Source organism: Manis pentadactyla, chromosome 1, assembly GCF_030020395.1.
Source record: "Manis pentadactyla isolate mManPen7 chromosome 1, mManPen7.hap1, whole genome shotgun sequence".
In the NCBI taxonomy this organism is placed as follows: Eukaryota; Metazoa; Chordata; class Mammalia; order Pholidota; family Manidae; genus Manis; species Manis pentadactyla.
In genome coordinates, this window is record NC_080019.1 from 141,387,353 (window position 1) to 141,413,015 (window position 25,663).

General features: G+C 33.2%; 1 protein-coding gene across 8 annotated transcripts in view; it reads right to left on the reverse strand.

Annotated features, from left to right (window-relative positions):
- ROBO1 (roundabout guidance receptor 1) overlaps positions 1–25,663 on the reverse strand; it is a 1,078,818-nt gene that overhangs the window by 62,087 nt on the left and 991,068 nt on the right. For all 8 annotated transcript variants that reach the window (XM_057501821.1, XM_057501817.1, XM_057501808.1 and 5 more), the window contains 7 exons: positions 16,746–16,870; positions 15,386–15,557; positions 8,015–8,220; positions 6,389–6,470; positions 6,043–6,211; positions 5,790–5,956; positions 150–271 (listed from right to left, as the gene is read on the reverse strand). In XM_057501821.1, the coding sequence (XP_057357804.1) occupies positions 150–271; positions 5,790–5,956; positions 6,043–6,211; positions 6,389–6,470; positions 8,015–8,220; positions 15,386–15,557; positions 16,746–16,870 (1,043 nt within the window). The remainder of the gene's footprint in view (positions 1–149; positions 272–5,789; positions 5,957–6,042; positions 6,212–6,388; positions 6,471–8,014; positions 8,221–15,385; positions 15,558–16,745; positions 16,871–25,663) is intronic.

Sequence of the window (25,663 nt, forward strand, 5' to 3'; positions counted from 1 at the left end):
TTACATTAAACTGTTATTATTGGTGGAGAAGCAGACAACGGATATATATACATAATTCAACTATCTCTCGTATTCATATAATGATCTCCCTCCCAGAAGTCATCTGCCTATTACAACTGAGGTCAAATATTACAGCAACAATGACTCACTGTCCAGTGCACTTCAATTGAAGAGGAAGAAAGGATGGTCGGGTTGTGGAGGTGCAATACAACATTTCCCAGTTCTCTCTGAACTTGCTTGTGATCCACGCCCTGACTTGTTGGGGGAACATCTGTAACAATCCATGAAGAATGAGTGAGATCCTGCACAATACTACTGACTAGACTGCAAGCATGTTGAAACAATTCTTTTATTCATAGCAACTCTGAAAAGAAGAACCATTTCAATTGTGAAGCCAATCAGTGACACAGAATAAGATAGAACAACTTAACCTTTTCATTAGGATCAGGAGCATTGGGACATACAGAGAGAGAACAAGCTGAAGGCATGTAGAAAGCAAAAAAGAGCAGAAGGCAAAGCAGCATCTAATGGCAACAGCCGCGTCGAAGGGTTCTTCCTACCTTCTTGCTGAGGAGGAGACTAGTGCAAGCTCCTCTGAGTGTGTTATAACCTTCCACAGTCATTTTAACTGTGCAGTCACCCTAGAGCCAGAAATTACAGCAGAGTGGATGGCAATGAAAGGAAAGGAAGCAAAAGTGAAAAGCATGAACAAAAAGAAATTAGGTAACTTTACATCTTATACAATCAAACTGGATCTTCCCAAATATGGATCATGATTTAAGTTGGTGGCTGTGATGGGGGACAGAGAAATAAACAGTAGTTACAGGATAGGTAGAATAGGATAGGGTAGGGTAGAATAGAAATAATAGAATAGAATAGAATAGAATAGAATAGAATAGAATAGAATAGAATAGAATAGAATAGGACAGAACAAATTAATCTGATGAGAAAAGAGCAGTAACATCTACTTAGTTGATAGAATGGGCTACTTTACTTTATCTCAGTAAAGAATGTTTACTAATTCTAATCTCAAGAACACCAAAATTTTAGAAAGAAGACCAAGAACATAGTAAGATATAAACTGCTGTTAGTGTTCATATATGCTGCACTTAAAAATGGCCCATTTCTAAAGAGTTTTCCTAAAGATAGATGTTTTGTTTTGTTTACAAGAGTAAAAAGGAACAGAGGGTGAAGAAGAGGAGAAAATATTTCTTTTGCATCCAAATTCTCCTCCTCAGAATGTTGTGTCTTGGTGCATATAGTCTAGATTATTCAGTATCCCAGAAAAAAACAGAAGTAAGAATTCTGGTCTTCTGAATGATTAAATCCTTCATAAAACTGGCTTTGGACAAGAAGCAAAAACATGAATATTAAAAATGAGGTTGGTGCGTATCTTTGGTGGAGTCCATGGAAGAAAAGTGGATGGAAGAAACAATAGGTCAAAAGTGCTGTTCAACCCTCTCAGATACAATGCCCTTGACTATATATATATATATATATATATATTAAGCCTATAAAGTAAGCTTATAAATATGCAATATGAGGAAAACAACTGAGATAATTTTGGTTACTCATACTTTATCCTACCTTAGGAATGTCTTTGGCTACCACTGGCCCTCAGGATATCTCTTATCACAGCCTAAAGATAGAAAGCACTTGACTGTCACCTTCCATCTCAGGCAGAGATGTACCAGTACCTTCTGGTCTCCATTGCTCCTGTTTCAACTACCATCTATCTCTAGGGTGAAAATGAAGATCTTGGAATAAGAAAAACTTGGATTTGCATCCGAATACAGCAACTTAATAGCCATGTACCATTAGGAAGATTTCACAAGCTCAATATTTTTCTGTTTGCTCACTGTCAGTGGTGATATCAATAATCAATAATACTTCTGAGGAGTCTTACAGAAACTGCATTTTGTAAGGCAAAGATGGGGTCAGTCTTTGTGAACCAGACAGAGTACCTAGCATGGTACCATACATATTGTGTTCAATAAACACTGGTTGAGTTACTGCTTAGAAAACATATTATGTTAGCTTCTGAACATGTTTGCTCATATGTAGTTTTCCATTCTCAGGGAATCTTCTGTCTTTTAGGAAGTATCTTCAAAGACACAAATAACCATTTTAAAGGGTAGTTACAATGATTTGCATTACAATCTCCAATTTTCCTGATTTGAGATAAACTTGCCAATTAATCCCTTCATGAAAACTACGAGACCCCCTTGACTCGTGCAACCATTTTCACAATAGCAGTGTAGAATATTAATTTAGAAAATTTCCCATCAGAGAGAAAAATAAGAAGTAATATCTAATGATGTAATATGGAGAAGCTTATGTACCAGTCCCTCTGGTTCCTGTTTTTCTTCTCCTCCTCCTGAAAGACATTTATTATAATGTAAAAGGTCCTTCACAACATTCAGAATTAAACTTGGATAAATCAGATATGATTCTATCCAACTGCTTCCCAATATTGGAATTCCCTATACACAATCTCTGAAGGGAAATTACCCCATTATTTACAGTAACTGTTCTCTTATCTATACCATACATATTCTGTATATTCTGTGTCTGTGTATATATTCTTTGGAAGACAGAGTTCAAGAATGCTGCAGGGATAGGACACGCAGGTAAAGAACAGCAATAACAGTGTAACAACCACCACAATCCCCACAACAAGCATCACCACCCCTCCTTGCCAGCTACTCATCTCCCCTTCTTTGCATTTCCAAATCTTGTCTTCAGGAAAAAACATCTCTATCACCCTGTGACAGGCTGTAACTTGAACTGAGACTTAGGTCTAACTGACTGCGGAACTGGAAACTGGGCCCTGCATCTGTGCAACTTTAATTTTGACCGAGCTCATTCATACAATCTCCACTTTGGGAAAAAAGAACTTTTTGCTGCCAGTTACAGAAATGGTCATAGAAATCATGCCTGCTCCCTTATTGAATCAATTTCCAGCCAGTCTTTCCTGAATTCCCTTCACCCCTGGCTCTTCCCTTTATTGCTTATACATGTGGTACTCTCCAGTTGGATTTCTTCCAGGTTTTTCCCCAAGTTCCTGCTCAGGCCGATGTTAGCCTGACCTTGAGCTGGGCTTCACACTGTCTCAAAAGCAGTCCAAGTCCACGAGCTAGGCAATGCAGGCTGCTTCAGTGTTACTTCTATTCCTTGGTCTTGTTTCACTGCCTAGAGTTAGAATAAGCATACCCTTTTCCCATGACAGTCTCTTAAAATGTTTAGGGAAAAATGTGCCTACTCTAGCTTATTATTTTGGAGGTTAATCATGCCAAGATTCTTAGATTTCTTAGCCAATGATGTGATTTTCTATCTTCAAGCAGCCTCACCAACTATCCTCATGTCCTCCTCTTAAATGTCTTAAAAGTCTACCTGAAAATGTCCTGCTCGATGCTTTACTCCATTCATGGCCTGAGCAGTTCCAGGTAAAGTGGGGAGCGCAGCAGATCCGGATGTTGTGCTGCTAAAGCCAGCTGAGCCCACACTTGTCCTTGTGGCGGCCGCATCATTCAGTCGGCTCACAGAGGTGTTTTGACTGACTTCCAACACCGAGCCACCACCCTGACACACACTCATGTCTACTCCCTTTAAGCCTGATATCCTCAGTCTTTTCCTCTACAGATAACTTTTAAAACTTAAGTTCAAGTGCCAGGCTTTTAAATTTGCTCCATTAATTTTAATCTTGTTAGTGCTGGCCTATCATTCTAGTCAGTCAAGATTATTTAATTCTGATTCTTTCATTCAGCATACTAGCTGTCTTTCTCAGTTTTATGGTATCTGAAAAGTTTACAAGCTTCCTTTATTTCTAGGCCAGACAGTAAAAGAAATACAAGTTTGATAAAAAAAAGTCTTATGGCATAAAAATAGAAAAGAAATCTGAGTCTTGTATGCTCCTAAATTGATTAGTTAATGTAAGCCTTGTCCAGTCCTGTGGTGTAGGTATTTTCAGCCTCATTTTATAGGTCAGGATAACTGAAGTTCTGGGCTCACTAAATTTCTGAGGGCCATGTAGCTAGTAGGTTGATGAACTTGGATTAAAGATAATTTGACTTCAAAATTGCATGTCTGATTCACTATATTTCCAGTCTTCCAGTTGAAGGGTTCATTTCATTTAGTTTGCTTTATTAACTATTCATGTACAAAGGTAAATTTATTACACTTAAAAAAATTAATTCTGAGGTGAAATGTTACCTACCTTCTCATTTATAAAAAAGAATATTTGCTCACTCTTCATAAGAATATAAATATATGACAGAGTAACAGTCCATCATAAAACTTCCACTAAGCATCTATGAGGTAGAGACCACTGTATTGGGGACAGAAGTTTAAATTTACTTTAAAGCTGTCATTATTTCTGTATTCTTTACCAATGCATATGTAATATTGAAAACCTCACACTACATTAAGGCAAGCTCCAAGAATATTAGAGTTCCTTGGGAGGTGACTCATAATAGCAAGTGTAGGCATTTGGGTGTGTTAATTCACATAGCAAGAGACAGACACGGGCATGTTCTACAACTTTGTTTGCTTTTCCTGTGATTCTGAAATAAAAAGTCTTTCCAAAAAGATGGTTTATACATTCACTGGAAGAGACAAAACATGCAACATGGCTGGCAGACCCTCTGCAAAACCAGGAAGAAATAGTTTAAGTCTTTCAATCACTTATGTGAACAACTTGTTTCTATCACTGTAACTACATTACAGTTTTTTCTGTTGGAAATGTATAACTCAAGGTAAAGACATTATAATTCTCACTTGTGCACAGTGAAAAATTTTTTTATTTCTAATCACTACATCAAGAATTATCTTCCTTTAAGATGAGGGCAAGCTTATTTTAATTGCAGTGACAACATGTTCAGAAAAAGGGTAAAAGTTGATTCAAATTCCTTTTCTTTTCTATATATATATATATATGTTTTATTCCTATTAAAGCATTAAAGTATTAGGAGGACCAAGAGGGTAGAGAGGAGATAATAATCTGTTGAAAGCTAAGAAAAATTTATATTCACAAAAGACAATAGTATCTAGAATGCGGTCCAAGTGAACAAATTTCCAATTTCAAATGTTTTTAGAAGGAGCTTCTGTATGTTCATTTTTCCTTTTATCTGTTTCTTTAGTCCAGCTTTGAACAAAATACATATGACTTCCATTTAAAAGTTTAATATATCATGGCTCACATACTCGACAATGAAAGGCCAAACAATATAGAGATCTGAAGTATTTTTTCCACCCTTTGTAGGAGGTTGACTAGACAGAGGGAACACGAACAAGTTAAAGTTTATCTTCCAAATATCTCTTGAATTTATATGCTTTCCAAGGAGTATTACTTAACTAGGGTTGTAACTTTCAAAACTCATGCAGAAGTTCATGAGTACTAACCTCAACATAAATAAAATTTACCCAAGTTTAAATACAATTATTATGTAATAAAGATTATACACTGATATATGACCACATACAATGTTTGGTAAAAGCCAAGAAATCGAGTGTCATACAAAAATATTTATGTAATATTTTCCCCTCACTGGATTTATGATTTTATAAAATGAGAAACATTGCTCTGTTATTAATCTTATACTGGAGCGCTTAGCCAAGAAAATAATAAAGTTTGCAGACACTGTGTTTGTGTATTAAGAATTAATTGAGCAACTCAGACAACAAATCTATGCTACATACACAATTTTAACATACCGTACAAATGATTTATCTGAAAAATTATAACATGTAAGGAAATTGGGTGTCACGAGGTTGAGTAAATCAGTATTTACCTTGTGTTTTCACTGGATCTGATATCTGGCTTGGATCACTAATTCCATATGCATTAGCTGCCCTCACAAGGAAAAGGTAAATTGCATTAGGTTTGAGTCCTTTAATGGCAAATGTTTCTGTTTTCACATTCTCAGCTACGGTCTGCCAGCTGCTACCAGATGCGTGGCTAAGGACAGATACACAAGTTAGAACATGCATATTTAATGGTAAATTAAAAAAAAGAACAACTAAGTAACATCATTTTAGTTCTACCTGAAGGCTTCTATAATATAAGATGTTGGAGTTGCTCCTGAATTCAAATTTGGTTGCCACGACAATGTAACTGTATTTCTGCTGACATCTGTAACTTCAGGTTTTGAGGGAGCACTAGGGATTAAATTTGGGTCGGTAGGTCTTGGAGGCTGAACTGGAACTCCAAATTCTAATAAAGGAGAAAAAGACAAAAGATGCTTGCATATGTACAGACAGGTAACATAAATGTAGATAATACACCTGCATACCTACTCAGGCATCAAGACATCTATTTCATCTGTGTGCCAGTAAGTAAATGAATGTATTTTAAATTTTGTATTAAGGTAAAAAATATTATCCAGTTTACCTTGAACTTCAATGTAAGCACTCCATGTTGCTTCCCCACTGGGGGTTGATGCGATGCAGGTGTACCGGCCTGTGTCTCCAAGCTGAGAAGACGACAGACAATAAATATTTGGAACAATCAAGAGCTCAATGGGCTGGAAAAGCAATTATAGGTTTGTATATGTCCCATGAATATGGATAATACATAAAATTCACTAACCAGAAACTTCCTCTTAATTGAATATATTTTTATTGAATGTGAGGTAAAATACTGCAATGAAGTAAAAAAAACATCTTATATGGCTATTCTAATTGAATAATAAAAATAAAATAATTAATTGAATGAACACAATCACTATTTTTAGTGTCAGGGACAATAAGCAATGAGGTACATAACTTCAGATGCAAAGGGTAATGTGTACCAGGTTTTATATTTATATTTAATAAGACAAATAATAAGGCTGATTAAGTTCTGCCAATTACTATTCTTGCTATTTCATATTTATCAAAGTTATATCCATATGGATATGCAAGACAAACATATATTTATAGAAAAAGGATAAGCACAAAATTACCTCTTCTTAAAATATTCATTCTTGTTTTCCCCACTTCATTTTTTTAGCCTGTAACTTATGGCAGTTTAATAAGTACAAAGTCACACCGCAGCGGGAATGAATGCTCTCACTCCCTTCTTGAGAGTGAGTGCCAGAAAGCAAACAGGTCACATGTTCAACGTTAAAATAATCAGCAGCATAATGAACCCATATATCTCTGCTGAATGTTAGAACTCTATCCTCAAGTAATGTTTGGTAAAGCAAAAATGTTGTCATCTTGCTCTGGAAATTGTAATAACAAAGTCACAATAGGTTTCAAAAAGAAGTACAACACATTATTTTGTGACACATAAAATGAACTGCTATGCTGATCCAAAAACTCTAAAGAAGCCACCCACAATAGATAATAAAGCAATTGAAATTTATGTTTATTGCTGTCAAGGCTATTCTTTCATATGCCTCATGAGCTTGTCTGATCTTGACCTAAAAAGAAAAAGAAAAATCAAAACAAAATACACAGTCTTGAAAGAACAGGTATGGGATATGAAGCCCTGGAAAGGTAAATCCCTAAATTGTTCCCACAAACCTAAGGGCTTTTCATCATTTAATTCTGATGTGAAATATATACTCAGTGTATACAATGCTTCATAGTTTTTGTTTGCATGTGCAGTACTCTGTAACTGCAAAATGCTGAACAAAATATTCACAGTAGAAGAACTGATTAAGCACATTGCACGTAACATGGTACTGAAAAGTATCTCTGAAAAATACTTCATGGAATGACTGCATCATACTACTGTTTGGAAGGTAGTTTTTCTCCACAAATCCCCATCTGTTTTCCTCCATAGGTCTCAAAAATCTTTCTCCTCCTCCATATAAAATCGTAAATTACTTGCCATGAGCTAAATTATGAGTCTACACATCTTAAATATACATGGTTGAATGTCTGAAAGAATAAAGTATCAAATTAAAAATATATGAATACTGTTATTTAGCATTTCATTAATTCTAAAACTTGAGACTTCAGGACTGGCTGCTGGAGGCAAAAATAAAGTGAAACAAAATGGGAAACCCAGGGTGTCATTTCAAGTTACCTTAGCGTATCGGATCTGCAGCACGCCAGTCTCCAGCTGTTTGATTCGATAATCTTGGGTTGAAACAAGGACTCCATCCTTTCTCCACAGAATCGTGGGTCCTGGGCTGCCTGTGGCCACACAGCTGAGCACTAAAGTACCATCCACTGCTACAGTCTGATTCACAGGACCTTGTCGAATGACTGGGGGAGGCCGGTCTGCAATCACTGCCAGGACAAACAACAGGAAATAGATTTCTGCAACTGGAAGCAATTTTCTAATCACCCAACCAACAGCAGTGGCTCCAGGCTTTGAAACAAACTAATTAAACAAGTAATTAAAGTAGGAGACATGCATTATTCAGAGTGCATTTATATGATGCACTGTTTCAGAATATTAAAATGAGATACAATGTAGTCCTTTCAAATGAACAACTACTGACTGAGCTTGCTGCATGGATCAGGAACCTATTTAACTTTAAGAGTTCAGAAACCAAGTAAGGATTGTGGATGGTGACATAGATGTACAGTGGTCAGAATACTTTTTAAACGTTAAAATTAAAAAAAATAAAAAACACAACAACAAAAAAACATCTACCCAAGCAATCATATGAGACAGATTTTTATCAATGAATCAAAGCCAACTTGATGTGTGATCATTGTTTTGTGCCCAACAACAAAAAAGGGTTTTTTTGTTCGACAATTTTGGATTCAAAAAGGTAATTTGGTCTTTCATAATTTACAAATCAATATAACTGAGTCTTTTTTATCTTAGAATTCTTTCTATTAAAAGAATATGTAGGTGAACATTTCTCAGTTCTAATGAACTCAGAGAAACTGGAAAATTGCCCGAATACATTGCTGGTAGGCTAATCCAAAAACAAAACTCAAACTGATGTCCTAACCTAGGAAATATCACACTTCCATATTGGAATTACAGGAATGGAAAAACACTTTTGCTGCTTTTATTTCCTTAATAGTTTTAATGTACTCTGGAAGGAAACAATGAAAGGCATTTTTTAACATTTTTATTAAGGTACCACTGATATACACTCTTATGAAGGCTTCACATGAAGAACGATGTGGTTATTACACCCATATTATCAAGTCTCCCCATATCGCATTTGCAGTTACTGTCCATCAGTGTAGTAAGATGCCAGAGTCACTACTTGTCTTCTCTGTGCTACACTGTCTTCCCCATGATCCCCTCCACACCATGTGTGCCAATCATAATACCCTTCAAACCCTTTCTCCCTCCCTCCCCACCCACCCTCCCAGACCCCTCCCATTTGGTAACCCTTAGTTTCTTCTTGGAGACTGTGAGTCTATTGCTGTTTTGTTCCTTCCATTTTGCTTTGTTGTTATACTCCACAAATGAAGGAAATCATTTGGTACTTGTCTTTCTCTGCCTGGCTTATTTCACTGAGTCTAATACCCTGTAGCTCTGTCATTTTTATAATATAAAAATAGTTCTTAATTATATGAAAAACCTAAATCCTAAAGACTTTAAGATAATAAATAACTAGGGAAAATCTAAAACAACTATAGTGAAACTATAATTAGAATAAATCCTGCAATACAGAGATGTTCTCATCCCTTGACCTAGGCAATTTCAGTGAAATTCTATAGATTTTTGCATGTACAATATTCTGTAATTACATAATGCTGAACCGAATATTCACAATAGAAGAACTGTTCAAGATGAATAAAAATGAAAAATTAAGTTTAACAAGTTTTTCATTAAGCTTGAATATTCTGAATATTAGTTAAATTTTTTTAAAGTTGCAAATATACAAAACACAATAAAAATAAGCTGCCTGATTAAAGAAAGTTGGTTGCCAGAGTAACTAAATTTTGGATGCAACAATTTTAAAGCTAGACGTGTCATGTTTAAGTTTTATGCACCAAAGATTTTCACAAGCTGGAGTCACAGTTCAATTTGTTCTTCATTTATCATGCAATAATTATTAGTTTTGTGCATTCAATCTAAGAAAAACAAGAAAGAGAGTGAAATTGGTAACTGTGCCTTTCATTGCACCCTTCCAATTCTCTTCCATCCTTGGTTACTAGTATGAAATTTGCTAATAGCAGGGGGTACATTTTAGAAGGCTAGAGTTTGAAACTCATCAGGAGTGTGTCAGATACACCATGGATGAAAAATGTAAACCAATAATTCCTTTGCTTAAAACTGTTGAGTCTCTTCTACAATATCTGTTGAAAAATCAAATTTCCTAATACATATGAAAACAGAATGAAAATAGTTTATTGCATTAGGTATTTCAATTAGACTGTACACCACCTGTGTTCCCTTGATTATAAGAATGAATATTTACTTTTAGATATTAATTAAAATAGTAATAGAGTGTTTCTTTATAACCAATTACAGTGAAGTCCAGTAACAGAGTGGTTGACATTTGGTATTCTTGTTATATTTAGAAACAATCTAGTATCTGGGGATTTATTTTATTTTCTATATCTTCACAATTTTTTTGATATTTGCAACATATTTAGCATCATCATACCTCTCCGTCCAACCCCAGTCCAGTTTAGTGCTATTTCTGACATTTATTTCTTCCTGATTTACACTGGGTCGTTTACAAAACTGAAGCAAGAAAAGAGGAGTAGAGTTGATTACCATTCCCCCTTTAAGTCTCTAAGCCTCAGTTTTTTAATCTATAAAATGAGGATGATATTGTTCTAACCAGCTCAGGGGACTACTACAAAGATTTAAATGAAATTTTAGATATGAAGTGTTTATTAATTGCAAAAAGCCTGGCATATATTGTAATATCACCCCTTACCCTTTTCTGTAAAAAAATAATATATAAATCAGCTGAAAGAGTTCGTTAAGGCAATTTCATGTTTTTAGGCAACAAAAATGAAACATTTTGGTATTGTCACAGATTAGCATAAAATATTGATAAGAATATTTAAATTTACACAAACTAAAGTGTGAAGTACATTTATGAGTCAAACTTAAATTTAGGGTTTATGAGACTAACCTCAAACTAAAGGTCTGATATTTTGCATTGAGATCACTGAAATGAATTACCAGGTAAAGAAAGAAAAAGTGTAAGAAACAGATACAATTTAACCAAGCTGGTTAGTGCGTGGACTTTGGAATCAGAATGATGCATTATTGCAAAATGAAAATGCTGCATGAGTGTGTTTCCCAGGACAGAAGTCAACAGCTGCAAGTGGTTACTGAGCACCTGAGTGTGGCTAGTATGACTGAGGAAGTGGTTGTAGAAATTTATTTAATTTTAAGTAATTTAAATTCTATAGCCTGATGTGGCAAGTGGCTACCATAATGGGTAGTGCAAACTTCTGTTTAAATCTCAGTTGTGCTACTTATTGTGAGTATGACTTGGGAATACATTCTCACCATTCTCTGCTTCCACCTCCTTACCTGTAAAATGAGACATTGCCAGATTTGAAATTGCTGATATGAGAAAAGTTCTTAACATAGTGCCTGGAACAAAGGAAGCCCTGAATAACATATCAGTATGGGGTGATCGTGGTGGTGGCAGTGTGGTATAAGCAGTGCAACAGGTGACGTGACCCTGTTACAGCAGAGAGCATAGAAGTGTACCTATTTCCCCACATTAAATGAAAGATTTAAGAATCCTAAAAAATTTGGGTATATCATTAGAAGCAATATTTTATCATCTCAAAAAAAAGCTATCAAAAATAATGAAGACTATGTTAATACATATATATTTGTAAAATAATTTTAAGGGAAAAAGAATACAAAATAAAATATATACACTGATTGGTTTAAGTCTGAAAAATTCATAATCATACACAACATCAGAGATACTTATCACAATTGCCATTAGTTTATAAACATACTTCACAAACCTATGAGTTAGGCTGTAAAAATAACATCACATTTTAGGGAAGTGAAATTTTGAAATTTCAAGTGACTTGTCCAAATTGAATAGTTAGTAACTGGCAAATCTTTTCCTTTTCTGAGTAAGTTAACACTCTTTTAACTGCATATCAATAAATTTTGAGAGAAGAATACAAGTGATTTTAAACTTATATATCATTTACTAATCATAAAGTATTTGTTCTTATATTCCAGTAATAAAGAGAAGAAATATTTTCAAATAAATAGGTGATAGACATTTCTATGTTTTTGAGTCCAATGCTATTGTGGCAGGCTATGGTTACAGGGGCAAAACATTTCAGACAGCTGCTGCCCCACCATATTCTGGGCCTCATGCTTTACTCTCCCTTTACCTTGGCTCTGTTTGCAAACAATAAAGAAAGGTCACGAAGCTACAGTCTAATAATATTTGGAAATTATTCTGCCTACTAGCTATCCTCTTGGCTTGACTTGGTAATGTATAAATACCGATATTACATAACAGAGTGGCTGACATTTGGTAGTCTTGTTATACCTATATATATAAAGCAAATATTTATAGGCTACCCATGAAGAAGGAGTCCATAGTTGTGAGTTGTTTGTACCATATCAGCAAACTCTGAAGGATAGAAAATGAAACTAAAAATACTGTATCACCACAGCAAACAAAAAACCAGCTTATATCTCCCTGGAGATTATAAGCTACAGGACATTTAGTGTTAGGAGTGAAATGGCTACTAGGGATGTACCCCAAATCCACGAATTCAGTGTTTTTAGTTTAAGTTTAGTTTTAGTTTAGTAAAAGTTGCTATGCTTGATCTAGTCTCATCAATATAACAATTCATGATAATACCATGTCAGATGGAACACAGAAAGCTTGGCTTACAATTATTAATTATGAGAATAAAAGGAGATACATGAACATATTTGACCACAGTTTTCTTTGGCCTTTTTTCATGTACACCATATACAAGTTGCTTATATATATGCAAGCTGCTTTATAAAATTGCAATTATAAATGTATGTGTAATTCTAAGTTAATTGTGGTAGTGGCAGTGTGGTATCAACACTTTCTTCACATAATTATTATATTGATCATTATTATATTTATTACATGGTCTTCACAACCATCATTTGATAGCTGTAATGTATGTAAGAAACTGTAAAAACATTTTAGATCATTTAACTTATTATAGCCAGTACCTATATAATATATACCATAGACACGAGTAAGAGTTAAGATTTTTGAATGAGAGAATCCTAATTTTGAACTCTGATTTAATCAAGAAATAGCTGTTCGTTTCTTCCTCCTTGGCTTCATCCACTCATTCAGAAAATACCTATTCAGCCTCCTCCATATGTGAGACTTTGGTGGATACTGGCTTTTTGTTTAACTTGACTGGACAGAGCTCTGTTCTTGTCAGAGTCAAGTGAAAAACACAGGAAAAGAAAAAGAGAAGATAGGAATATACAGGATACAACCTATTTAAATAAGGCAGTAGGGGGAACACAGTACCCATATTTGAGGAGTTAGGGAATGCTTCTGGAAGGAAGTGAAATGTCAAGTCAAAAGAAACAGCATGTACAGAAGTGTTAGGACAAAGGAAAAGCATAGCAAACACAAAATTAGGGTATGTGAGCAACGCGGTATTCAGAGCTGAGCCTGCAGAGGTCAGATCATGAACTGTGAAGTATATAAATGAACATAAACCTTACCCTGAGAGCACTAGGAAACAAAATAATGAAATTAATGTATTAAAAAATTCCTCTAGAGCTTTTTTGAGTTTTCAAAGGATATCCATAAAATCTTAAACTACATTATACTTACTGAAGCAATAATAAAGAAATCATGTGTTTTCCCTAGGTTAGGATCAAGAAAAATATGTCCACTATTGCCAACTTTACTCCTTATATTGGAGATCACAGACAATGCAGGACAAGTAAAAGAAATAAAAGGTGTAAATATTGGAAAGAAGAAGTAAAACTGCTTTTTTCTGCAGTTGACAAATTTTGTTCATAGAAAATGCAAGATAATCTACCTGTGAACTCTTAGAAATAATGAGTGGATATAGCAAAGTTGCTGGATACAGGGTTAATATATTAAAAAATTATATATATTGCCTCAAACAATACCATAAGAAAATTATACATCATTTACATTAAAAAATCATAAATTCATAAGCATAAATCTGTCAAAATATTTCCAGCAAGACATATATCCTGAAAACTATTAAATATTGTTGAGATAAATAAAGATCTAAATAAATCAATATATACATATGGAATAAATACCATTTACCTAAGTTGAATGGCTCAGATTGTTAAGGTGTTATCCTTAAATTGTTCAATACTTTGAGTGTAGTGAAAATTAAAATTTCAGATTTGTTTGTTTAGGATGTGTATGTATGTGTACGGAAATTGACAAGTTGGTTTTAAAATTTATGAGAAAATGCAGAGGGCCTCTGAGAGCCAATCCAAAAATTTGATACCTACATTATCAGTTTGTAAGACTTTACTATAACATTACAATAATTATGACCATATATACTGGCATAAATAGGTTAATATAAACAGAAGAGAGAGAACAGAAGTAGGCCCAAAAATTTACATGCATTTGAATTATGATAAAGATACCACTACAGTTCACTGCAAAAAGATTGTTTTTTCAATAAATGATGTTGGAACAATTAGTATCCACATAAGGGAGAAAAAAAAGTAATTTAGCATTTATTTTATACCACACACAAAAATTAATTTAGGATGGATTAAAATTTAACTCTTAAAATTACTGGCAATACAGCTTCTAGGAAAAAACAAGAGAACATCTTCATGTCTTCAAGGTAGGACAGGAAATGAAAGCACCAAGTATAAAAGAAAAAAAAATACATTGGTCCTTAAGGTACATCAACTTATAATCATCATCAAGAGAATGGCTGGAAATACTTATAATACACATATCTGACAAAAATATGTATCTGGAATGTATAGTTTCTCCTCAAATTTTTACTAGTTTCCACCTTACAGTTTGGTGACTTTTTCCCCATCACTATGTCTTCATAACATATTTGGCATTAATTGATCATATTTAGGGGAATTGATGAATATAACAAAATCACATTAAGAAAAACTTGTTTATTATCATCAGTTGTGAGTTGGATTTAACAGCAATTCATCTTGTTTAATTTGAAGGAAAGAAAATGGATGATCTTTTACAGTAAGATATTTTAAAATAACTTTCTTTTCCAAAATATGAATACATTCCTATGTATAACTATTCAGTATAAACTTTTTCTTGTATCATTTCTTGCTTTTATGAGTCTAACTTGATGCTAGAAGTTTACAGTGCAACTAAGTTAAAATAAGAATGACTTTAGACTTAATCTTTCTATTGACAGCCTCTTCAGCTTTATACTAAAATAGCTATAAGAAAGAATACAAAGTTGAACATAAATGTATTTACTGGCACTCTCTTTAGACCCTAAGTCAAACTTGGAGATTTTGAAATAACAGACTCTACTTTACCATCAGTAACTTCCAAATATGCTTTTGTGGTGATGCTTCCAGCAACATTTAAAGTCTGGCAGATGTAATAACCAACATCAGATCGTTGGACATTAGTAATAGTGAGGTCACCAGTCTGGGAGACGGAAAACCGGCTGGATGATTGTGGTGGCTGGTATGAAAATAGAAGATTCTGTAAACCCAGAATTTGGGAGAAAAGAATAACAATAGGTTAATTGCTAGGTCCCAATATTTTGAGATATATACATATATATTTATCAATAGATATACAAATATATACACAAATACACCACACACATATATAAATATACACACATACACATATACACATAAACATGTAAATATACAAGGTTTAATGATTTAGCCTTAAATAGTGTCATTTGAAAATTTAAATGAATTCTGAATATTGCTATGTGCATTCATAATGATCTGTTTCAAACAATATTAGACATCAAAGGATATCAGGTGTCAATAGAGTAAAAAGTTTTATATTATTTAACTAAAACAAAGTCAAAAGCTTTGCTTCACATATGTATATGATTACTGGGGTTATAAACCCTAAGTCTTTAATATATAAACAAAATTAAAACTTAAGCACATTCTGACAAATTAAGTTCAAGGATATCACTTTAGCCTGTAAGAAGTATCTATGTTAGCCATTCATTATTAAGAGTTCAGTAACCCCTATCAAGTTGTTCCAAAGCCCAGTAGTGAACCTTAGAGTTTGTAAGAGCATAGATCTCTATATTCTAGTTTCATTGTATATAGAAAAGTCTGGTTTATAAAATAGAGAGTAGGATTTGATAGCAAATGGTGATCACATATGATAGTTTTCTAAGAATCAGAATATATTGAAATACACATCATTTATGTAAAAGATAATTTCATATACTTTGATGAATCTATAATTGATTTTATACATATATATAAACTAAAACATAAAGTAGTGAAGAAGACACCTTAGATTCCTGGTGCTTCTGAGAAATTGCACCGAATAATTATCTCTGTTTTAAATATGTGTAAATCTCTTTTAATATATAATTACAGACATGTAAACAGCAGACTTAATTTAATTATGTTTTTAATTTGGCTGAATTGGAAATAAAGTTAAATTTCATATAAAACAATTACTATTCTATGTATCACTCAGTGTATCAAAATTAGGCAGGGAAAACTGCTTTGAGAATTCAAACAATAAAAGAAATTTTTTCATCTCATTGCTGAAGGTTTCTAGGACACTCAGAGATTTCTCAGTTCTCTTAAAGATGCAGTGGCAGCTATATGACTGAATAATGTGTTGTTTTTTCTTACAGATCTGGCACTCATCTTTGATGATTGAAATATTAGAACGAGATCATACCTGACTCCCCTCTCGCCTCCAAAAAATAGCTGGTTGAGGATTCCCAGTTGCTTCACACTGAAAAGTTACAGTTCGGCCCAAGGCAACAACCTGATCACGAGGTTTCACAACAAAATGTGGAGGTTCTAAAGGAGCAGAAACACAAATTACACGGAGTCAGAAACATGTAGTTATTGTCCTAATTGAGACAATTTGCTCATATCCCAAGTGCTGCAATTATTTTATACAACTCATTATGTGCTGTAGTACCTAATGTACTAATTCCCATCCTTAATTCAATGAAGCTAAATTATTAAGTGCATATTTATGAATGGAAGAGAGTTGTTTTGTGAAGAGGTTTTTCATTATCTGACCTTCTAAGATTAACCTCTATATTAAAAAGAATCCTCGAACTACTGTTTGACCCTGCCCATTCAATGTCCATCTGAAATTTGTATGAATAAGTGTATTTTCCCATTTAGAGCTACTTAAAGGTGAATGGACTTTTATCATACACACAAGGACCTCCTGATGTACGCAGGTCTTAAAATTATTTTAATTTAACTCAAAAGCCCCTGAAATGCTACCATGCAAATTAAAACCCTTTAAAATCCTCAGTCCCATTACTTGAATTACTTGAACAGAAATGAATCTAAAGCAATAGTGGGGTCAAATGCCTCCTTCATTTACATAGGCAGGGGCATGTTCAAACAGAATATATATGGAAATGAGGACAAATTTGAAACATCTGCTCATCCTGACATTATAAATACTGCCAGCTTTGTCCAAACTGTTTGATTTATACAGACTTATATGGCCACTCCATCCAGCAGTAAACGGAGTGTCAGAAAATTGTGTCAGTTCCACTGAGAGTGAAGGGCAGTTGCAAACAGTAGGTGTGCTGATGCAGTCACTCCTGGGGAAGAAGCTTGTTTGGGACTGAGCTTCATGCTTGGAAAAATGTACACTGAATGTAGGTCTTTTTACTGCTGTTTACACTGCTCAGATTCATTCCTTATCAGCTGTCTGAAACACCTAATTATTCTCCTCTCTTGTCTCAGTTCAAATTGAAGTGAACCTTTCAAATCAGACATTTAACAGTTTCTACAGGATAGGGTTCCCTTAATCCACTGTTTAAGACTGTTCCATTATTTCTAACCTTCTCTTTAAAAGTACTTTTAGTTACTTATGTCAGTCACTTAGGATAACTCTTTAAAGTGAGTATGAATCAAAATTATATTCAGATCATGTCCACAAATATTACCACTCTGTTCACAAGAATATGATTTCTTAGTTAATGAAGGTGAGGGTTTGAAAGAGTACTTTTTTCTTGCTAAATATTTTCTTGTCGATTGCATTTAAGACATATCTACCAACATTTATAATATATATTATATATGAATTTTATTTTAAAAATATAAAAAGTGATATATTAGCCCCTTAAAAAAGGGGATATATAAAACAACATGCCAAAGATTACATGGGGCAAAACTGAAGTAACTTCTAGATTCGTGTTCTTTCTTGTATACTTTCTTTTTATTTTTAATTGAGGTTTACTAAAAATTATACCATTTAAATAAAAAATTATAGGATACCTGAAAATCAGGTCAAATGCCTTCAAACATCCCATGACTTATAGGGAAGAAAATACAAAGTTAGGAGGTACTGTTTAGTCTCAGTTTGGTAACGCTGAAGTTCTAGCTTAAAATTTTTTCAGAACTCTGATTGTAACTGAGTAGTTTACTCATGGATTTGGCAAACACTATCATTATCCAGGTATAAAAACAGGCATGTACATCACTGTTTGGGGATTTTCCTCCATGTACATCCACATAGGAACATTTGATTCCTTAGTTAAGTGTTGAAACAACTGATATAGAGAAATCAGACCAAGAAATTGAAAGGACTGATGGTATAATAAACTAAATCCATAATGGAGTTTGGTTTGTTTCAAAGAAAGAAAACCAAATGATTAATTAAATGAATGGGAGAATATGACTTTCCAATATGCAGGGAATTTGAGTAGGAAAATATAAACGTTCATATCATTTAGACAAGTAAAAACTTTGGTGGTCTCTTTCCTAAATCTCAGAAGCATGTCTAATAATGTGTGCCAGAATCCATGTTTCTTTAATAAAATGCCAGCTCTCCTCAAGCCTCAAAGACTTATTTGGGAATGCAGGATACAAACCTGTATGCTACATTTATCCTGCAGCAATCCTTCCACAGAGGACATTAGCCTGGAAATGAATTTACTGTGTTTTGTAGGCATATTCTCAAGCCAACATCAACAGTGACATCAGCCACAAGATATGTCTTAGAAATATAACTTAAAAAAATACTTTTCAATATGTATATTAAATATTAGGTATAGATATATCTCTATGAAAAAATATAAATGGATTAAATATACATCTATCTATCAATTTATCATCATCATCTATATATTTAGAATGAGAAGGCCATTCATCACATCCATCTACTTGATGTTTCTGATCAAATGTTGGAATATTTATCAAAGGCTACCACATTTGAACTTGCTATGATTAAAAATAATCAATGTCAAATAGTCAGTGTTTAGAAAACTAGACAAGAATGAAAATCCACCCACAACTCAACCATGCAAACTGGACCATATTGTTTTAAAATAGTCTACAAAGCATTTTAATGATTCCTTAGTAAGCCATATACAAATTACCTTAAAATATTAGTCAATCTATTGTTTTTGAATTTGGATTATTTCTAATTTTCACAATTAAAAAACAGAGATGACATTAACATCCATCTTAGTTATATTTAAGATTATTTCAACTGGCATTTTCTCTAACAGGGAAATCTCACAAACACTGAGCATTCATATCTTTGCCAAACTGACAATAGAATCTCCTATAAATTAGCATTTCTATATTAATGAGATTAAACATTTACCCTCACATTACCTTGCCACTGATACCCTATTTGTTGTGGATATTGTGTTCCTATGATTATCCTTTTTTTTCCTAAGAACTATTGTAGACTAAAATTTTGTCTATTTATCATATATGTTGCAGATACACTTTTCCATTTTATTACAGTCTTCCTAATTGGGTTAAGCATTTTTTGTTGTTATTTTAATGAATAAAACTACATAATATAGATATATAATAGGCAATAAAGTATATTATATAAATATTCACCTCCATTAACATCTTGTATTTTTGTCTTTACTTTTTAGGTTTAAATTTCAATCCATGTGTATATTTCTGTATACACGGTAGTACATGGAGAGCTATTTTTTTTCAAATAGCCCATTATTACATCACCGTTATTGAACAGTCTATCCTTTCTATATTAGTATTAAATGATATCTTTATAATATTTGTGTAGCTTTTTACCTAAAAAAGTAGGGAGACTCTTTTAGGGTGAAGATTACTCCTTGGCACACCACATAGCATACTCAAGCAAAATTCCCCCAAAATGGTGCTCCAGCATTTTTAAAGAGTGAATGGACCTTCTCCAACATACTGGTTATGAAAGTACTTACAAACCTAATGAGTCTTTATTTACATGAGGACAAATGCCTATCAAAGCAAACTTTGATAAATTTGGACACATCATGAGGTTATTTCTTACATAAAATGAAATGAATCTGACACATAGAAATGAAAATGAGTGCAAACATCTGTAAGAGCAAGGTTATACACCAACAGGACTTCAGGATTATTACTGAACAACAGTTGCAAAAACTCAGGTAGACAGACATGAATTCATAAACGTATTTTGAACCAAAAGAAAAAAAAATTTCTTTTCTGGGCACCTATTTTTGTTTGTTTATCTTAGAAGCTTTAAAATGAAATAGTACTTAACCAAGACATAGTCCTATAAAACACAGGACTATAAAATAAGTGTACATTATCACTTTTTTAAGGAGAGAAAAAAAATACAAGGATGCAGATCACATATCACTTAATAAGACATAAAGTTAGCAACCCCATTACCTTTACTCTTTGTCACAGTTACCCATACTTCCTGCAGACTTTATTCTGTGCAGTCTGTCTTTGTGGCCAATGACAAGTGAAACATGGAGGCTGATTGGTTGAAGGACATGGAAGGGTATGGATGGAAAGGGGAAGAGAAGTTCCAGTCACAGTGACACGGTGATTAGAAGATGGCCAATAAAATGTCAACTTACCAGACCCAACTAAAACAAAAAAAAAAAGAAAACATGGAATAAATAAAAATAAAGAGACAGAAAGTGAAACAGAAGAAGTAATAAGATTTGACTTAACAATGATATTTCTTTCAAACAAGATATCCAATAAATATTTGGATATATGGTTCATATTGCCCATGAATGAATATTTGTTAGCATTTTAAGAATAATTATGAATAATTAAAAAAAATTATAAATGAATCTTTAAAAAATCTCTTCTATAATTAAATGAGAGCTACAATGGATGAAAGCTATAAAATCATAAAACACTTTCAATGACATTACACTTGGCTACCAGATGACAAAGTTAGATAACTGTACATGTAATAGGTTTTAAAAACACTATAAATCTTAACTGCTAATGCTACTTAGAATAGCAATCAAGCATCTTAATCAAAGATAAAGAGTGTTAAATCCTATAACTCCACCAGTAGATTAATGTTAAACATTTCATGCTGCCAATGATATTCTATGAAACCTGAGCTTCTCATACTTGAATAAGCATACCACATTAAAATCTAGTTAAAATACAGATTGTCTTTCTATAGGTCAGGAGTGTGGCCTAAGATTTTGCATTTCTAATAAGCACCCAGGTGTTGCTGGTCCATGACCATAGGTTGAGTAGTAAAGATATTTAAAGGCATTATATTTAAATTCTTGCATACTTTTAATTGAGAAAAACACACAAATACATGAACACATTATGAAAACAGAGGAGATTTTATAACCCTGTCTAATAAAGTCATAATCATGTTATTATTTTCAAGGCTGAAACATTTTAATACAGAAAGTTCAAGTAATACATACTTAAAATACTAGAAAAAATGGTTTTGTTTTGCTTTTTTAGAAATAAAGGTAATTACTGTAAAATGCAGAACTTTCTAATAATAGTCCAGTAGATATTCACAATACATTTACTCAAATAAATAACCCCCATGTCTTTCAGCAAGTGAAAATTAATTAGACTTGATATGCATTTACGTAGTTTAAATAAATGAACTATGCCAAACACTGTTGCTGTAAAATAGTACAGTTTTTAAAACAGAGACAAAAGTTCACTTGCCTATTGTTACCACATATGCAAAGTCTAATGGTAATTGAGAACCACATTCCCTTCAACATGACTGAAATAATGTCTTCTTTTTCATTCTAAAGAAAAACTTTAAGCAAAATTTTTCATTCACTCAGGCCAGAAAAGTTAAAAAAAAATCTTTCTCATTTACTCAGGTACAGTGTTTATCATAGCATCAACAACTATGCTATCCAAATTTGAAAATGTAAACAGAGTCAATTAGATTTGGTTTTAATACTTCTTGAAACTTTAAAGATGAAGTCTTAAATGACAAGAAGAAATATCTAGGAACAAGAGAGACAACCTGACAAACTGTAGCAATAAAATTTTGCCTTGAAGAAACAAAAAGTAGAAGTATCTTTTCAGGTAACCTGTGAAAATAAACTTGATCTTATTAGACTGATGCAGTTAAAATTAAACCTTATTTAAAGTTAGGAGACTGGAGGAATGATTTCTGAGTATTTTCTAGTCATAAATTTTCAGTATTTTAAAATTCCTTAAACATTTAAAACATATCCAACATGTTAGAAATAAGAAAAGTACTAGGAAGCAGCTCAAAGAAAATTTAAAAGTACTTTTTCTTTGCTTTTAGGTTTCACCAACAATTAAGACCATAGGAGTTGAATCTTTTATTAATTAAAATCCATTGGGTTTAAAAACTTCATGCTAATTCATCTGAATATCATATCAATGATAAATGATAATTGGAAATATTTCACAGTCTATTAAGGACCCTAAGAAGTTACCTAAGAACAGCATCGAACATAGAAACTTCCAAAACTTCAGGAGGTTTTCCAGATGGTTCTATTTGAATGATCATTTAAGCTTTTAACAACCATGACTGTCAGGAAATGATTCCCCTTATCTAAATGAAAAGCTGCCTGTCACAATTTAACACCCCCTCCTTTTTTCTAGTTTCAGTAAACAAATAAATGCCATTAATATCCTCCACCTAAAATCCTTTTACCAATTTGAAGGAAATTATCATTACAAACTTTCTCTTCTAAAGAACAAAGGACAGGAATTTAAGCTTGCTCAATTTCTCCTTTCCATATTTCTCTCAAGGTCAGGTCAAAGGTTTTCTCTTTCCATAAAGAAAGCAAGGACCCTACACAACAGTTAATGCCCACTATTGCCCAGTTAGATATGTCCAGACAGAATCAGAGAAAGCAGAGTAATTTGTCCATTCATTATGCTCTGAAGGTTGTGGTTTAGGGATGGCCTCCCTCCCACCTTCCTCGTAACTCTTCTCAACTTCTTTCTGCTTTAAAAGCTGGGAGCATCTCTACCCCAACTCCCTTTTCTCGTTAAGAAAGAGGAAACCCTGTCTGTCTCTATCTCTAATAAAACAATAAAACCATAAAATGGTAGAGCTAGAAGTGACCTTAACTTTATCAGTCTAACCCTATCCTTTTTGCATGAGAAATGGAGAACCTCCTAAAGTGTTAAATAACTTTCTCAAGGTCACAGATGATTAACCAAAGGCTGCCTTCCAGGCTTCTTAACTCAGTCTGAGTGTCTGTACAATTTATCCTACTGGTTAATCAGTTAGGGGGGGACTAGATGCAACAGGACATAAAACGTATTTGATTTTACATTTAAACGGTCAGAAACCATTCAATCTAAAATCATTACTATCAAAAGCATTACTACCTACATATAAAAACTCTTTTTAAAGAATTCCTCATGACATTAAGTTTTTTAGGAATATTTAGTTCTATTTTTAAAAACACATGGGACTAACAGGTGAGAAGAAAGCAGATTTTAAACCTCTTGAAAAGTTCATTTTCTGAGCAAAAAAAAAGTGCAACCATTTCTTAAAGTGAACAAATTTTAATAATTTCATCACTTGAAATCATTGCAAATTGAATGAAATAATAGTTTTTTGAAAGCTGAGAACAAATAATATTTTCACAAAAATACTTTTTTGGTAATATGTCAAATAGGAAGATAAAATAACTTTGAAAAATAAATATATATTTTTAAGAGATTCAAACTTGCGGTTTTATTTTTTTAACATAGCCCATTATGCAGATTACAATTCATCTCCATTAACAGTTCTAATTTTTTTTCTTTAATACTGGAGAGTTTGGTTGGAAAGGGGTGAGGAATTAGTGAATTTGCTACAAGGCTGAGTTTGTATAGAAAGCATACTGTTTTCCTTTTTTGGGTTGGGGGTGGGGGGTTAAAAGAATTATAGGCATATAAAGCAATTTTAAAATGGGAAAAATTGAGCATCTTTCTCACATACACACACACTTAGAATAAGAGACTTTCTTCCTCTTTTGAATATGATGTCAAAATGCTCCAGATAATTCAGTTACTTTGAAATCTCCATATTTTAAGAATGTACATTGTTCAGACAATTGTCTTTAGGTATAAACAAAATGATCTAGAAGAAAAGAGAAACACAAATGGAAGGAAGGAAGGAAGGGAGGGAGGAAGGAAGAGATAAAAAATGTATTTCCTCTTTCTGAAGGAGGAGAATATTTTGATCTGAGAAAGTAAGATGGATAGATAGTTAAGAAGTCTTCAGAGTAGGTCTAATAAATACAGGGACCAGCCAGTTTTGATAATTACTTAGGCTAGAAAAGAAGATAACAGGCCTAAGCAACAGCATGAATGACTTAAGGAAAATATAGAAAAGAAGAAATTAAGAGTAAAGGTTACTGAACCATGAATTGGTTACCAACTGTGATGTCTCTAGAGGTCTTTAAAAATGGGATGTATTTCCATTTGGCCACAACAGTTTAGCTATAACCCTGTCTGGTAAAGGAATAGAGTAGTTGACTCTTAAAGTGCTTTCTACACTATGATTTTGAGTACGGAAATGCAGAGGCAAAGCAGAACAACGGATATATTCCTGTGCCCCCTTCAGATTATGTATATACAAATGTATACTCCACTAGAAAATGTTCCCAAAATAATCTTTTCAGTTAAATATTCTTTTATTTTACTCTAAATTAATGAAACCCTTGGTAAGCACAGTTCACTTGATAAATGAAAAATATTTCAGAAAATTCTAAGTAAAAAAGCATAATAAGCACAACATTATTTTCACACTGAGATCTCAATTTCTGAGTATAATGGCAAATATATTTGTGTTTATCCATACAAGTTAAATAAAATATTGAAATTCTTCACAGCTAACGGTACAATTAATTTAGAATATAATGACAGAAGAGACTGCCAGATTATTTGGGCCTAAAATAATTTAAGTATTTTAAACTTCTAGAATGACTACAGATTTCAGAGTTAAGAGAATTTATCTATAGTAGGACTAATCCTTTTAGAACACATCAAAGAAGCGCAGCTTCCTTAGATGGGCTACATGTGAAATCACCTTGACTAGGGGATTCTTCGGAAAATTCATAGATAGTTTTCATTACTAGTGGCTAAATCCTTAAAAGATGTGATTTTTTTTTCATTCTCATATACAGTGCTTTTTGAACAGCAGGACTCATCAATGAATCTGATAGACTAAAATTATAAATACAACATTCCAGAAGAATGTGAACGGTGTAAAGTAGTGCATGACAAGAATTTTGGAGGGAGAAATCCATTTTTATTAAAAGAGAGGAATACTCAAATTTTCAAGTAGTGAAGATATCTATATTTGAACTGACAACACCCAGCCACTGTTATGTCAGAGAAATATGCATAGATATTCATGAA